Here is an 18647-nt window from a genome sequence, read left to right as displayed (position 1 = left end):
CCCCAGCACAGCGTGCTTGAAACCTTAATCGGTATCAGCAAGAAAATAAGTTGAAATGAAAGATATAGAGAAGTGAATATTGTAAAACAGATAGTTTGACGTTTCGCTGCGAAATATGTTATACCTACAATTCTACTTACTTTTCCATTTTCTGCACTCTGGTCCTTCCATTATGACATCCAAATGATCATAAACAAATTTGCGATACTTGGCAGAACTAATGTATTCTCCGTCGAAGATATCGAGTTGTCTGAGCGGAGACGAGCTGGATACCTTGATGAAACAAAAAGGGGCAGGTGCGCCAACATACACGGCCTCTACTTTGGTCACTTTGGTCATTTTGGGAAGCAGCATGCAGTCAGCCTCGTCGGCAGCAGCGACCTGTATAAGAGGAAGGGCAATTCCACGGTGGTTGACGTTGAGATTTCTGACAATATTTCAATTTTAGTTTCAAATAATTGTATTTTTGGTTACTGTTGTACCCATTGTATCAAACAAGTATTTCCTGTTAGTAGGTCCATAAGCTACTTAATGTTGTCGTGAAAAATTAATTGTCCCTGACTGACTGACACTGACCGACCGACAGATAAACGCATGCACACACGCACGTGGGCACACACACATGGGTACATACGTACATACGTACATGCATGCATACATACATATATACCTACCTACCTACCTGCACGCATGCATGCATGCATACATACATACATACATGCATGCATACATACATGCATACATACATACATACATGCATGCATACATACATACATACATACATACATGCATACATACATACAAAAGCTCAAAAGGTATCGTGGCAAGCTTGCAAGTTGCGGGCAATTCGGTGCCATAGGTTCGAGTCCCAGCAATGGCATGGGACAATTTGTGAGGCTAGAAAGGATTTAATTATCCCCTGCGCCAGTGCGTTAATATCTATGTATGTAACAGTCAACCTCGACATACATACAATATATAGATATTCATACATCAATACATACATACATACATACATACATGCATACGGCATTACATATATACATGCACGCATGCACGCATGCAAGCATATGGTACACGATAAATATAGATGATTCGGAAGCCAGGGTTTTATAGTTGGGCAACCACATGGGGTGGGACACACACACTGAATCGTGTTATGAGCCGATAGGCAGCTATAAAAAGTTGTGTGTGTGGGGATGTGAATGGGGGAACAAAGATGTTTTTGTTCTCATGCATGTCCAGTCGACTACCGTGCACAGATTGTGCTAAATACTGCGTACAAAGACAAATTCCATAAATAGAACTTCTTGTGACTTAACATTAGAAGTGGCTATAGGTAGCACTATACAGTTAGCTCCTTTGTCTACCCTGTCGCGAAAATAGTTCATGTGTTGTGTTTGCATAGATCCATGTTTGGTTTGATAACAGTGCAAATTGTTTAGCTGTAATGAGGCTTGGTATTCATGCACCGGGTTTTCCCTGTGGCAAAAGTGAAAAATTTAACAGCTAAACCTTTATTCAAATGAGTACATATATTTTTGTTAGGCATGAATAGCACTTTTCAGAAATATATGCGCCCTATCCACCAACTCCCGATTGGTTGCGATTTGTATGGGTGTGAACATTGTCAAAAATGCACCCAAAATAATGCAGTCTGGGGACACGTTTTGGAATTTAACGCAAACATTTAACTCAAAATATTCAAAATGAGTCCTCTTAACAATACTGACCCTGTTAGTAATTTCCTTGAGACCGAAATTACCTATAAGATTCTTTATTTATGTTTAAACCATAGGTGGGTATTTAGGATGCCAAGGGCTGACATGCATAAATCTCAGCTGAAGATTCACAAATAACTGACCTTCTACCTTTATAGTTAAAGTTTGTTTTACACCACCACTAGAGCTCATTGATTTATAAATCATCGGCCATTAGATGACAAACATTTGGTAATTTTGACATGTACATGTAGTCTTCGAGAAAAAACCCGCTACATTTTTCCATTGGTAGCAAGGGATCTTTTATGAGCACCATCCCACAGACAGGCATTTGATATGGCAGTCGTCGTGCACTGGCTGCGACGAGAAATACATGTAGCCTGATGGGCCCACCGACGGGAATCGATCCCACAGGTTCGAATCCCAGCAACGGCATGGGACAATTTGTAAGGTCAGAAAGGATTTAATTATCCCCTGCGCCAGTGCGTTAATATCTATGTATGTAACAGTCAACCTCGACATACATAAAATAAATAGATATTCATATACCAATGCATACATGATACATACAAATGTACCAACCTTTGTCCCATCGAAATATGACCCGCTGTTGAAGAATTCCCATTGGAAACTGGTATTCGTATTTCTGTTCATCTCGACAAGGATACTATCCTTAAATTTCTTAATGGAATCGGTGGCTGTATATATGTCATCTCGTCGGAGTTGAACTTCTTCCCTAAAGAATTTGTTCAGTTCTGCATCCGTATTGAGAACACATGTAACAATACTCAACTCACACATCTCTTCAACGAACTCATCGAGGGTTTTTGTCTCATCCACATTAAAAGGTTCAACTTTGGGTGGGGACGCCCTGGACAGCGGCCTGTGTGGGGCAGGTGTACGAATCGCTCCAATATGTGTTTTACATCGTCTCTCGTCTACATCAGACGACAGTAATTTCGCTACACTTATACTAGGCTCTGTTCGTGGTTTCCGTGAATCCAGTGCGTGGATACTGTCAGTCGATGGTGTGTTTACATGCACAGGCGTAGATACAGCTCGTGTACGTGAGTATGTTTTTCTCCTAGCTCCAGATCCTGGTGCGGATGTCTTCTCTTCAGCTGTTGGCGGTGAACGTGTTTTATCGTTATTAAAACCAGGTTCAGCTGTTGGCGGTGGACGTGTTTTATCGTTATTAAAACCAGGTTCAGCTGTTGGCGGTGGACGTGTTTTATCGTTATTAAAACCAGGTTCAGCTGTTGGCGGTGAACGTGTTTTATCGTTATTAAAACCAGGTTCAGCTGTTGGCGGTGGACATGTTTTATCGCTCTTAAAACCAGGTTCATCTGTTGGCGGTGGACGTGTTTGATCGTTATTAAAACCAGGTTCAGCTGCTAGCGGTGGACGTGTTTTATCGCTCTTAAAACCAGGTTCAGCTGTTGGCGGTGGACGTGTTTCATCGCTCTTAAAACCAGGTTCACCTGTTGGCGGTGGACGTGTTTTATCGGTCTTAAACCCAGGTTCAGCTGTTGGCGGTGGACGTGTTTTATCGGTCTTAAAGCCAGGTTCAGCTGTTGGCGGTGGACGTGTTTTATCGCTCTTAAACCCAGGTTCAGCTGTTGGCCGTGGACGTGTTTTATCGTTCTTAAACCCAGGTTCAGCTGTTGGTGCTGGACGTGTTTTATCGCTCTTAAACCCAGGTTCAGCTGTTGGCCGTGGACGTGTTTTATCGTTCTTAAACCCAGGTTCAGCTGTTGGCCGTGGACGTGTTTTATCGTTCTTAAACCCAGGTTCAGCTGTTGGCGGTGGACGTGTTTTATCGTACTTAAACCCAGGTTCAGCTGTTGCTGGTGGACGTGTTTTATTATACTTAAACCCAGGTTCAGCTGTTGGCGATGGACGTGTTCTATCATTCATAAAACCAGGTTCAGCTGTTGGCGGTGGACGTGTTCTATCGCCCTGAAAACCAGGTTCTGCTGTTGGCGGTGGACGTCTTTTATCATTCTTAAAACCAGGTTCAGCTGTTGGCGGTGGACGTGTTCTATCGTTCTTAAAACCAGGTTCAGCTGTTGGCGGTGGACGTGTTCTATCATTCATAAAACCAGGTTCAGCTGATGGCGGTGGATGTGTTCTATCGTTCATAAAACCAGGTTCAGCTGTTGGCAGTGGATGTGTTCTATCGTTCTTAAAACCAGGTTCATCTGTTGGCGGTTGACGTGTTCTATCGTTCATAAAACCAGGTTTAGCTGTTTGGGATGGACGTGTTTTATCGCTCTTAAAACTAGGTTCAGCTGTTGGCGGTGGACGTGTTTTATCGCTCTTAAAACCAGGTTCAGCTGTTGGTGATGGACGTGTTTTATCGCTCTTAAAACCAGGTTCAGCTGTTGTCAGTGGACGTGTTTTATCGTTATTAAAACCAGGTTCAGCTGTTGGCGGTGGACGTCTTTTATCGCCCTTAAAACCAGGTTCAGCTGTTGGCGGTGGACGTGTTCTATTTTTCATAAAACCAGGTTCAGCTGTTGGCGGTGGACGTGTTTTATCATTCTTAAAACCAGAATCAACTGTTGGCGGTGGACGTGTTCTATCGTTCTTAAAACCAGGTTCAGCTTTTGGCGGTGGACGTGTTCTATCGCTCTTAAAACCAGGTTCAGCTGTTTGGAGTGGACGTGTTTTATCGTTCTTAAAACCAGGTTCAGCTGTTGGCGGTGGACGTGTTTTATCGTTCTTAAAACCAGAATCAGCTGTTGGTGGTGGACATGTCAACTAGTTTCCTCGCTCTTTTCACTGGAAGATTCGTTAGTAATACCAGATATTCAGTGTGCCGTGTCTTATTACGCTATGTATTTGGTTAGTGAGAACTGTCCAGTTTTCATCTGCTCTGTGCTCATCAAACTGTCGATTAATATGCCTGCTGAATAAAACAAAAGAAAAGTACAGACAAACGATGAATTTTTATTTTAAAATGTAGTATGTACAAAAACAGAAAATTTATTGTTAGGAATGTTACAATCCGTTACCGAGTTCACAGTGTCATGGTTTTGATAAATTCCTCTTTGAGAGTGTTTGGTTCAGATACAGTTTTTAACACAAAATATATTGGTAAATGATCTAGTTTCAGAATTTAAATCCCCCCCCCCCCCAAACTCTTCCAGCCTCTCTATACACAGATTACAAATCCACAATCCCGAACAGAAATTAGCAAGCAACGCGTAGCCCAGAGGTAAAGAGCTCACTTGATGTGTGGTCGGTTTGGGATCGATCCCTGTCAGTGGGCCCATTGCGCCAGCCAGTGCACCACGACTGGTACGTCAAAGGCTATGGTATGTGCTATTTATTCTGTGGGATGGTACATATAAAAGATCCCTTGCTGCTAATGGAAAAGAGTAGCCCATGAAGTGGCGACAGCAGGTTTCCTCCCTCAATGTCTGTGTGGTCCTTAAGGGTGTATACTACCAAATCAAATCCCATAGACGACAATAGTAACATATGTGGCTAAAACTCCTACCTGCAACATATCAACTGACATAAATGCCACTGATATAAATACTACCACCCCTTACACTTAAAGTGAATCAGAAAAAACTGGGGGTCAAGCTGCTCGTTTCTGAGATAACGGGTAGCGTCTATGACTACCCTAGTTTCACACAAAATTCAAGTACTTTTTTTTACAGGTACCCCATACATGTTTCAAGCACAAGGCTACTTGACACACTGGTACTAGATGAAATAAAATTGCACATTTGTTTTACCCAGATGAAACTATTATTTTTTACAACCAACACACTCACATTTATAACCAATCACGGGACTTGTGGTGTTCACTTCTCTATCAAAAGTTGGGTGCACCTCGAACTTTGACCCAGCCAGAAGTTATTTGGTTTAGTACTACCTATACTGATAACATACATTTTTCAAAAAGTGTCCAGCTATGTGTCTTTATGACAACCAGGGTCTGGTGTATTCTGACATAAACTGACAACCTCACTGAAACTGTTGTTTCTACAGTGGAACCTAATATAATGTACACCTAAAAAAGCATATATCTGGCATATAGTTTTGTACAAATGCAATATGTCATATTAAACAACAAAATGTTTTAAAATAAAACTCTTGAAGATATTTACTTTCAGTTGGGTGTGTGTACTCAGGTATATATGTAGAGACAACAAAGATAGTCAGAGTACCTCTACCCCTTTAAAGAATTCCATTAAAACACATGCACTTGATTGACCCCTAGATTATGAAGACCTTAACAGGCACATCAAAGAAATATCAGTATTAAAAAAATACACTGTCTGAGGAAGGAAACACAAACATGACTGTACCTGTATGAAGTAATGACTTAATGTCCTGAACATTAGTGCTGGGAGGAAATCCTGTATGCTGGGTGTGGGTGTCTTCAAGTTACCAGGTGTGGGAATTTCAAATCCATCGGCCATGCTGATTTTCATAATGAACCATCAAAACTATTGGCAGCCACCAATATTCCTGACTATATTTTATTTATAGCCTACTGTAGTTGGAGGTTTTAATAGTTGTGATATCTGGAATAATCATGCAGCTTTAACACATTTATTTTTGATTAATTAATGAAAAAAACTATTTTTAAATGACAAAATTACCCGAACATCTATTTTTTTGCATTATTTTCTAATCCGGATGAATACAATATGTACATTAGATGTATTCCTACAATCTGTAATCCAGCATTTTATTTAGCTAGTAACATTAGGTAATACAGCTTTAACAATAAAATAAATTATCAACTTAATCCAAGGCAGATAATCAAATCTGAAAAAATTGGTTCTGAATCTAGTATAAACTCAAAATGCTTTTTATGACAGCTAACTAAGTGATTATTAAGAAAGAAAAATGATCTGGAGATCTAAGTATATGTTTAACAACCTTATTGTTATGTACAAATAAGAACAGAAGGCACAATAGTGACAACAAATTTAATTATGTTTTTGGTAAAGTTTTTCTTCAAATTTACTTTAAATTTTGCATAAAACTACAAATTTGTCTAAATTATGATTTAGCACTCTATAAATATGTCAAAATGACAATAAAAATCAACTTCTTTACAAATTTCAGTTTTCAGAATTTCATACATAAAAAATTAACAATGTTAATGTAAACTAAAGACATTAACCCACTATTGGCACATGCTATTTTTAATATAAAAATAAATTGCTATTAAAATCTTAGTTCAGGTTGCCTATATATAATACCATATTTAAGAGCAGTTGTATTTGGCAAGTCAAATACCATGTAAAAAGAAATTATTGAAATCTTTACAGTATGAATTATAGGCCAAAACCAACTTTTCTTCAGTGCTAACTTTGATTCAAACTCCATTCAGAACCATGTACAGAGATTATTGTCACGGTCAAGGTCATTGTGAACATGCATGATCGAGTGATGGCTAATTAATCAACCAGTATAGTTTAATTAAATAAAATGACAAAATCATAATATTTTTTATTATGCACTGAATATGTGCTATAGGGTGTATACTACCAAATCAAATCCCATAGACGACAATAGTAACATATGTGGCTAAAACTCCTACTTGCAACGTATCAACCGACATAAACGCCACGGATATAAATACTACCACCCCTTACACTTAAAGTGAATCAGAAAAAAATGGGGGTCAAGCTGCTCGTTTCTGAGATAACGGGTAGCGTCTATGACTACCCTAGTTTCGCACAAAATTCGAGTACAGGTACCCCATACATGTTTCAAGCACAAGGCTACTTGACACATTGGTACTAGATGAAATAAAATTACACATTTTTTTTACCCAGATGAAAATATTATTTTTTACAGCCAACACACTCACATTTATAACCAATCACAGGACTTGTGGTGTTCACTTCTCTATCAAAAGTTGGGTGCACCTTGAACTTTGACCCAGCCAGAAGTTATTTGGTTTAGTACTACCGTAACCATATGTCCGACACCATATAACCGTAAATAGAATGTGTTGAGTGCGTCGTTAAATAAAACATTTCTTTCCTGCTTCCATATAACCATAAATAAAATGTTTTGAGTGTGTCGTGTTGTTAAATAAAACATTTCCTTCCTTCCATATAACCGTAAATAGAATGAGTTGAGTGTGTCATTCAATAAAACATTTCCTTCCTTCCATATAACTGTAAATAGAATGAGTTGAGTGTGTCGTTAAATAAAACATTTCCTTCCTTCCATATAACTGTAAATAGAATGAGTTGAGTGTGTCGTTCAATAAAACATTTCCTTCCTTCCATATAACTGTAAATAGAATGAGTTGAGTGTGTCGTTAAATAAAACATTTCCTTCCTTCTTCTGCTTATGGCATACCGCGCATACCTTTCAACCTTACAGTACCTGGTACACAAACACTGGTTTAAATCGACTCACGGGAAGGTATTGGTCAGACAAAACTACACTTTACGACAACAAATGCCGCCATGTCTCATCAATGGCATAATAAAAATGTATTTTGTTTAACGACACCACTAGAGCACATTGATTTATTAATCATGGGCTATTGGATGTCAAACATTTGGCAATTTTGACATATAGTCTTAGAGACGAAACCCGTTACATTTTTCACTTAGTAGCAAGGAATCTTTTGTATGCACCATCCCATAGACAGGATAGTACATATCACGGTCTTTGATATACCGGTCGTGGTGCACTGGCTAGAAAGAGAAATAGCGCAATGGGCCCACCGACGGGGATCGATCCTAAACCGACCGCGTATCAAGCGAGTGCTTTACCACGGGGCTATGTCCCGCCCTCCAATGGCATTAAAGACTCTATGAAGTGTTCTTTCAAACGTTAAGTGCAGTTAGACCCAGACGTGATGCCATTTGCTAGAATCTGAATGCTACCGTACCTAAAACGCAGGGATCAAGCAAGGACGTAATGCTTTAATTAACGACGCACGCAACACATTTTAAATATTGATATAACTTATATGACATTGAACATATGGTTAAGGACCACACAGATAATGACGTAGCAAACCATCTGCCGCAACGCAATTGGATATAGCAGCAAGGGATCTTTTGTATGCAGTATCCCATAGACAGGATAGTACATACCACGACCTTTGATATACCAGTTGTGGAGCACTGGCTCGAACGAGAAATAGCCAAATGGGCCCACCAACGGGGATCGATCCTGGACCTACAGCGCATCAGGCGAGCGCTTTATCACTGGGCTACGTCCCGTCACCGCTACATAAAAAGTTCATATGTTTGCTTTTTTCTTTCTTTCTGTTTTTTTTACAGGAATCTGTTCCCATAACCAGAGTAAACATACAGGCCGATTTCACACGTCTGGGTTTCATAACACCAGGTTATATGTAAACATACAGGCCGATTTCACACGTCTGGGTTTCATAACACCAGGTTATATGTAAACATACAGGCCGATTTCACACGTCTGGGTTTCATAACACCAGGTTATATGTAAACATACAGGCCGATTTCACACATCTGGGTTTCATAACACCAGGTTATATGTAAACATACAGGCCGATTTCACACGTCTGGGTTTCATAACACCAGGTTATATGTAAACATACAGGCCGATTTCACACGTCTGGGTTTCATAACACCAGGTTATATGTAAACATACAGGCCGATTTCACACGTCTGGGTTTCATAACACCAGGTTATATGTAAACATACAGGCCGATTTCACACGTCTGGGTTTCATAACACCAGGTTATATGTAAACATACAGGCCGATTTCACGTCTGGGTTTCATAACACCAGGTTATATGAAAACCTAGGTTTAATACTGGTTTACATAAACCACTGAAAAACTTGACCAAGACCCTACACCCGTGGTGCATTTCACATGTGTGTGTTTTACCCGTGTTTACAAAACCACGCTTTTTACATGGGTTACCCGCAGGTCTAGAAAGGTACATAAGTGAGGAATAGCTTACACTTCATTACTTTGTAGTTCAAACTCGTTGCTAGTATATTATTAGCATTCGCGTACAAGATGGGGGGGGGGGGGTCAGCTATCTCCTGGCCCCTCCCCTCCCCCACAGTCTGGGGCAAACCATATTCGGGCAAATATTATGGAGATGTTTGGCCAAAATAAGCTGGCCTGAAAACGTTTTACTGTGTATTTCCATCATTCTGCTCACAATATTAGTTATAATCCACGTAAAATGTGTACAGAATCCTACATAGCTGTTGGTCATAATGCACAGATGAATAAACGTTGTTACGGCATTTTTGAGTGTAGGCACCCTATTTATTTTTAACAGGGCAAATTTCTGATCAAGGTGAATGTTCCACATAATTTTCAAAAATATTTGAAAATAATTCTGGACTATATCACTGCTTTTACTTTAAAGCTGGGTTACTGGTGAATGTATTCCACCAAAAAATAATACATTTTTGGCATCTGACTAAGCATAGTGAGTCAATGAATTTGAAATGTCCTGAGTATTACAAACTATATATATACTATATATGAAAAAACTGCATGGCAATGTTCAAGTTAACATCCAGACATATTTTGTACGGGTTTAAGACCAAATTATGAATGCTATTCATGCTAAATTACATGTTCATAACAACAAACCACAAAGCAATGCAATATATGTGGTATGGATATAGTACCGGGGGTATACTCACCAGCAAAAGTTACACAGTTCCCGATATACGTAATTCTCTATGTACATGTACATACCATACCTAAAACATTCTGATCCTTTTATTATTGTATTGTATTTAATATCTGAAGGCAGCATTACTTAAATATGGTGCAGTACATGCTGTCTAAACCATTTACATGGATATTTTGAATATTTTTATATTACACACAAGTCTTACAAACATAAAAAGTGAATTTACATACCATTCTAGGCAAGTCTGCATTACATATACAATGTATCTGTCTCACAACAGTTCATCTTACAATAGCTAGGTTTTTTGTTGCTTTTTGTAATATTTTAGAATTGCAGTTCTATTTATATTATGCTTAACTTATGTTTTGGTGTATATAATTGATTTCTATATAGAATATTGACATCAGGCAAATATCTAGCACTATAAAAATCTAACTTTCATTTCCAATTCTCAATCATTTTATGTGACCCAAATATGATATATGTGAAGTTTACAATTTTCTATTTCTACATCCTTCCTTTTATTCTATTAAGTAGATGTTAATAACAATTACAAAACAATATAATATGAGGTATGAATAATTATATACATCTCATAAAAAGTTACTAATAAGCAATGCCAGAAATGTATTAATTTCTATGTATACACATACTTAGGATTGCCTGAAGCTTTTATTATTAAAAAAAAATTGACCTGGCTTTTTTCTATAACATATTGAGGCTTCATTATTCAAATATGGTTAAGTATATGGAGTTTGTATACTATGTTCACAAATTTATGAAGATGTCCCTCTGTTCTTAGTACCAACCAATTATAAGTACCTTTCCTCAGCATGTGTGTTAAAACATTTACAATTCATCTATCTCACAGAAGCTTGTACTATTTTTAAAAACATTTTTGTATTTAAATTGTGCTTAATTTATGCTCAGGTTTATATAATTGACATCAGATATAGTCATCAGGTATATCTAGTACTTGACTTTCTTTCCTATTTCAGTCTTATCATCTGACTCAAATATAATGTCTATTATGTTCACAATATCTGTAAGTTCTTATTTTGTCCTCTGGGCCTTTGCTCTTGTTCCTCTCTCAGTATGTCAACAGCTCTTGCATTATCAGATCACAAACCATCCAATTCAGCTTCAGTATTTCTTTGGACATTTCTCAGCCATTTCTATGTGATTGAGGAATAACCTGGAATTTGTGATATGACTAATACCATATGAGACCATGGCAATGGCGAACAATCAGAGACTTTCCGACAGGTGGCGCTCATGCACTATACACCATTCCTTTTTCTAAATCTGTATTGTCGTAAAGCACCGATCGGTATATCCACTCTATTATTCCCGACCTAATTATGAGCATGTATGTGACTAAAGCGTAGAACGGCTAAAATTTAAAGTAAATAATAAAAATCTACGAAATTCCGCAGTTGGTAGTAAAAAAAAACAAAATGAAAGAATAAAAAAGAACAAAATAATGTCCAGCTAAATCGTGGGTTTTCCCCAACCACGTAGGCTACTCCCTACCATTCTTACAACTTTCTATCATATATTCACCATGCCAAAACCATTAAATGTGTACATATTTGACTGATAATACTTGAGTGTTTGCAATAAAAAAAACGGTAACAGCATTTAATAAAGTTTTAATTTGTAAAACGCCACATTCCATTCTTCGCTGTTTACTTCCGGGTTCTATTCAATGTTATTTGTTTACCATAGTTTGACACCCAGTAGCCAATGTATTTTTCGTGCTGGGGTGTCGTTAAACATTCATTTACTATTCAATGTTTGTTATCGCGATTTAATATGAAGATATACGTGTTTAAAACCACAAATTATTCATTTGCAGAGTAGAGTAAATTCAACCAAATTTGTCAACAATTTTTCATACACATTTACATGAAATTAGAAATGATAGTGGTATTGTTTTTCAATATTTATAATTCGTTAATGTAAATAATTTAATTTGTATGTACAAAATGACATAATCTGATAGGAATTCTGATTTCACTGAGCCTTTTTTAACATAAATCTATTTGACCTACCGGTATCTAAATTTTATACTTTTCAGTACTTATATTAAGAAAAATCCAATGTAAATAATCTTTATCATGGTTCATACACTTATTTACCACTGATAATGAAATTAACAGCAATTGAAAACTGCTTTAGACATTATACTATTTTTTCTCTCCAAAGGCTGCAAAAGTAATAAATTACAAATTAAAGAAAGAAAATACTGCTATTTTACAAATGTGGATTTCTAAAACCAGATGCAGCAAGAAATAATTATGACTATATATAAAAGTACACTTATGGTTTACTAATAGTTTAAAGTGAATATAGGTACAACACCAATTATCACTAATTACATTAATTTCAAGAGATGCATTACATGCAGTATTCACACATGGCTTGTTTCATGTTCAATGTATGATGAGTTACATGTACTTGCTTAGCATGTACATGTACTTGATAAACTGTACATAAACAATACCTATCTGGTATATATATTTTCAGTTCAACAGTGTGGTTTTTTTCAATGTCATGCTAGAATTTATCACAATGTAGTCAACATGCTCCCCCAAAAAGTGAAAGTATTATAAACTGTTATAGGCTTAAACAGTCACTGGAGAATAAAATGATGGGATTTTGCTACATTTATCCAAAATAGTCCAGTTAGGCAATATTAAAAAAAAAAGACAAAGAATAAAAAGAGACACACACACACACACACACACCCTCTCAAAACAAAGAAAGAAATTTATTTTTTATTTTTTGAACAAATATTAAAATTTCCAGTTTCAGGATATTTATGTAAATAAATTCTAGATTATAATTTGGAAAGTATTTTGTTATGGTTAGTTTGTTTTTGGGTCAGTAGCAAAAACAAAAGAGTTTGTTCTGTTATGCCTCAAGTATTTAATCAAATCTCACATTGCAAAACAAGCTCCGCAGTCTCTTTAGAATAACCAATAATGAAAAGAAATTAATATTCTTTTACAACATCTCAGCACATTTTAAATTTGGTGTTAAACATCTGTGTTTCAGAAAAACAGCCTTCATAATTTTGACCCATGGTTTTGACACTTGGCATATATACTGACTCACCAATAAGGTAAACCCATGGCCACCACACAGGCTACACCTACCAATTACTTTAATTTCAGCATTTACACTTTCATTGGAGTTATTTGTTTACACCACCATCACAGCATCCTTTGGTAGTGTTTTTGTCAGTAATTTCAGATATGCCTAGTATAAAAAGACATACATATTACAGCTTACAAAAGAGATACCCAACTAATAGGCCCCCTATAGATAGATTAACAAAGGAATAATCAAATGTAGAGTTTAACAAATGAAGAAAAGAAAATTTTATTCTGCCTTGTACCTAAAACAATTTCTGGGAACATGACTAAAAAATATTAGGTAGGGCCAGTCTAAACTTTAAAAAAAAAACAAAAAAACAACAACATCTGTACTCTTTTTAACTTAAAAAAAAAATGGGGAAAAATAATCAGGGTAAGCCTTTTTTTTAAGGTAGGGTCGGTTTCAAGAAACAATTGTTTTTACACCTCAATGGGCACTCCACATTTCACTATTCTGTTTATAATGTATGTATGCTATTTGCATGTCTCAAACTATTATTTTCTTCTTCTTCAAATCGTGTATTAGGGGCTGTAGAAGAGGTGAGGGCCGATAGGGCCATGGTCTCCTCTTTTTTCCTGTTACTGTTCTCAAAAGTCTGGAGATATCATAGGCCCTATGTTAACATGTAATATTTAAACTTATTCTGGGTGAGCATGCCTCCGAACCCCCACCAACAGGTTCGGGCCCTCAAATACATGTATACACACTATCTCTCTCTCTCTGTCTCTGTCTGTCTCTCTCACACACACACCACAACCTTTTAACAAACAGCACACTATAAGTACCACCACCCCATCCCCACTTTCAAATACACTCCGCTGGCCCTGTAAATAAATTAAAAAAAGTGTTGTTTCTAAAACATTTTTTCTTTTAGTCTGTGAAATTATTGATTAAAAATATATTAATTAATTAATTAAATAATTGACAACAAACATGATCAATTCCATGGGGGGTAGGATGAACTCACCTAAATCCTCCCCCTCACCAAAAAGCAGTGAACAAAACACACAAATAAACAAATGTCCACATAGCATACATAAAAGGAAGAAAATATAATATTTCAACTAGATTTTATTCAAATAATATATAAATAATTAATTTTGTTTTAAATCCACACACCGAGAATGGATAGGTTTTTGGCAATGACATACAAATGCCTCGTTTTTCAGCGATTCACTGTTTGTTTTATTTTTGTTGTTGTTGTTGTATTTTGTCATATACTAGATCCGTTATGCAGTCCAGACATTCTTTGTGCAATGCATCATCGTCTGAAAAAATATGACCACTTTTCCTGTTCGTACAGTGGTGGACAAGTAATTTTATACGACCAGTGGCTTCAAATCACACTACTGAACAGCTGTTTAAAGCTAGACTCTAGGGTGTATAGTGACGACGCGACCTCTAAGGGGGAGATAATTTCTGGGTGTTCGCCATTTGCTCTCTTCCAATTTGCTCTATTGGTACAGCATATTTTCAGGGAATATCTACTGGATGGAAGGTTTGCATCTAATCCACAGTAGCATAATAACAGCATTCGTGGTTTGGCACTAAATTTCTCATGTGAAAGGGGCTCTTCCAAGCCACCCTCGATCTAAGGAATCCCTACAAAGGTCTTAAGAGACTGGAAGACCATTTAAATGAAAAAAAGAAAACTCTGCCCTCAGCTTCTTGGGAAGAGGTTCTATTTGTGAGACAAAGTATATGTTTCAAATGCAAACCATGTCTGAGGGTGTTGTAAAGTGCACAAGAAGATGCAGAAACAAAGATTATACTTCAATGTCTGTACATTGCTGCCAGTTCACCATCCCAGATACGGACATTTGTATACACTCAATTTGGCAACAAGAGGCATCTTATAGATGTGCACAGCATCATTAAGGATGCAGGGAAAACACCAACTAGCAATTCCAGCTGTGCTTGCCATTACTGGCTATGATACCAACAGTGCTTTTATGCAGAATGGAAAACTGGAGGTTTTGAATATTCTCAAGCAACGTCAAGACCTCCTTGAAATGTTGTTAGCTCATGGAAGTTCAGCAAAAATTGATGTTCATATATTTAAGAAGCAGATCATTTCATATACCTTCTCTATGGGAGTGCAGGTGCGAATAACATACAAAAAGATCATGACTTGAGAAATATTTGGAAATGTTTGTTGCCAAACCAAGGATGATAACTACATTAGAGTATAAATCAGCCTTCTCCACTCTACATGTATGCATTCACTGAGAATGCTCTGAGAATGCACATAAAGAGAACAAATTGCCAAGTTGTCATTTGGTATCAGTCATGCCAGGCATACCAGGCTATTCCCCAACCAAATTGTCATATGGCTGAGAAAGTTTAGAAGGCACACTAGAGATGAAATAGTGATATGATACCATGAGAGCTGATGGACATACTGATGGAGGAACCAGAGCAGAGTCTGGAGAAGGAGAATACCAGAAATTGTCAACATGACAGACATATTTTAATTGCATGAAAATGCAAAGGAATATGAAAGGAAGTCAAAACTTTCCTAGACAATATTTGATGTAGAAACTAATTATATACACTTGAGCATAAGTTAAACAATGTAAATATAAAGGCAAATCTAAAAATATTACAAACACAGACTAGTATAAGATGAACTTCTGTGAGATAGATGACTTGTACATGTAATGCAAAAGAAATTATGGTAGGTACACAAAACTGATCCTTTAAATTTTTAACACTGGTGTTTAGTAAAGAGGGACATATTCATAATATTGATGCACATACATGTATACTCAACAAAATTAATTAAGGGCTAGTAAACTTTCTTATAATATAATTCTTTGTTACTGTCATATTATTTTAGCATGTTTTGGTCATATATATGGCTTCTATACATTGTTTCAGTAAACTTTTACTGGTTATACATGCAAAAAACACTGGGTATTTCACATACTTATGAAAAATATTGAAATGAGCATTAGGCAAGTATTTGTTACACATTTGTTCAGAATGTGTTTTGTCATTGTGTTCCCTCAAAATTGTTATTTAAGTCATTAAGTTTAAGAACATGCCACAATGCTGACAAGTTGTATTTTCCCCCATATTTAAAGGAAAATGCTAAAATAGCTATTGGACCTTAATTAATTTTGTTGAGTATAGTATAGGCAAATATACTGAACCATATTTGAATAATGCTGCCTTAATATTTTAAAATACAGTGCAATTTTTAATGGTAAAAGGTTCAAGCAGCCCAAAATATGTGTAAATATAGAAAATAATGCATTTCAGGCATTGCTTAACTTTTGCCGATGAGTATATCATTATTCATACCACATATTGCATTGTTATTTGGTTTGTTACTATTAACATCTAGTATAGGATGAATATCATTCATGTTGGCCTTATATCTGTTAAAAATTTATATGGATGACAAATTTATCACTATATTTATATTTTCAATATAGTGTTTTTGGAACACAAAATGTGCAACAGTACCCCCATTCAAATGGCGATATTTTTTTAATCCACCAAATTTTTGCTGCAGAAGCAGATATTAAATTCATATATAATGAGGTATCTAAAAATACATGTCTGCAAAAATCCCTTGGGGTGGGGGGGTGGGGTGGGGGGGTGGGGTGGGGTCGGGGAGGGTTTCGGTATCTGGCCCATGGACTATTTGCCATTCAGACTATCGCAGGATATATCCATGGAGACCGATCCCGTCGCTTGCTACACAGGTTTTTGCGCCTACCGTTAGATGAATGTAATGTGATAGAAGACGATGGTACCAGTCATTTGTTCGCGAGCGCTCGGTCTTCTGAACACGCCTTTGGTATATTGGGACAGTAATCAGTTATTCTTATATCTAGCTATGCAGCGGCACACTACTGACAGATTATATAGGTCATGCCTTTCCTTTCCCCTGATATAAAAGATCCCTTGCTTCTAATGGAAAAATTTAGCGGGTTTCCTTTCTAAGACTATATGTCCAAATTATTAAATGTTTGACATCTAATAGTCGATGATTAATTAACCAACGTGGTCTAGTGGTATCGTTAAACAAAAAAAACCTTTAAATTATTGAGGTTTATATGTCATAGGGTTTTACGTGTACTTACTCCCTTGGACGGAAGAGCTTGCTTCGCAAGCATTTTCGCCCACGACAGGCGTGCGCTACAACAGCTTCTTCTGAATGTGCACGTTAAACTCTATGACATGACATGACATGACATGACGTGCACATTCAGAACAAGCTGTTTGTAGGTCAGTCAACGGACTATAGGGCTCACTGAGCTATCGGTATACTGTGTCACACAACAGTGTTTAAAATGTGATTCTAATAATGTATTAAATCGAACATACCTCGATGTCGTATTCCGTCACACGTTAAAACGGGTACAACCGTGTTTTATATACGATCGTCAACTCCAAATAATTTCACGTTGCCGCTAACTTCAACAACGCGATTACAATTAATTCTACTTTCGGGTTGCCTTGTACTATATCGGGCACTTCCGTGTCATTGATAGAAGTCCGCTGTATTTCTAATTGATGGTAATATGTAATAGTGTTTATTTGCGGTTTATCTATAAATTCGAATTAATATGTTTTGATTTAGTGTACAGTGTTTAAGCCATATTGTAAACTTAAAATGGTTTGGTTCAGTGTACAGTTTTTAAGCCATGTTGTAAACTTAAAATGGTTTGGTTCAGTATACAGTGTTTAAGCCATATTGTAAACTTAAAATGGTTTGGTTCAGTGTACAGTTTTTAAACCATAATATTGTAAATTTAATATGTTTTGATTTAGTGTACAGTTTTTAAACCATATTGTAAACTTAATATGTTTTGGTTTAGTGTACAGTGTTTAAGCCATGTTGTAAACTTAATATGTTTTGGTTTAGTGTATAGTGTTTAAGCCACGTTGTAAACTTAATATGTTTTGGTTAAGTGTACAGTTTTTAAACACTATTGTAAACTTAATATATTTTTGTTTAGTGTACAGTTTTTAAACCATATTCTAAACTTAATATGTTTTGTCGTAAACACGTTAGCCAAACTCTTGGTTTTGTCGTTCAGATTTTATATACGTGGGCATCACGTCATGGGAACATCCGGGTTTAAATGCAGAATGGAATGTATGCT

The 18647-nt window shown here is 36.7% G+C and overlaps 1 protein-coding gene across 1 annotated transcript in view; it reads right to left on the bottom strand.

Moving 5' to 3' along the window:
• The window catches only part of LOC121369834 (adhesive plaque matrix protein-like), a 19520-nt gene extending 1558 nt beyond the window's left edge, over nucleotides 1-17962 (bottom strand). The window contains exons 1-3 of the mRNA XM_041494909.1: nucleotides 17866-17962; nucleotides 2304-4632; nucleotides 141-381 (exon numbers count right to left, since the gene is read on the bottom strand). Of these exons, the coding sequence (XP_041350843.1) occupies nucleotides 141-381; nucleotides 2304-4223 (2161 nt within the window). The 5' untranslated portion in view covers nucleotides 4224-4632; nucleotides 17866-17962. The remainder of the gene's footprint in view (nucleotides 1-140; nucleotides 382-2303; nucleotides 4633-17865) is intronic.
• Between the last annotated feature and the right edge of the window lie 685 nt (nucleotides 17963-18647).

Source organism: Gigantopelta aegis, chromosome 4, assembly GCF_016097555.1.
Source record: "Gigantopelta aegis isolate Gae_Host chromosome 4, Gae_host_genome, whole genome shotgun sequence".
NCBI lineage: Eukaryota > Metazoa > Mollusca > Gastropoda > Neomphalida > Peltospiridae > Gigantopelta > Gigantopelta aegis.
The sequence above is the reverse complement of the archived record's forward strand: the minus strand, read 5'-3'. Positions and strand labels throughout refer to the sequence as shown.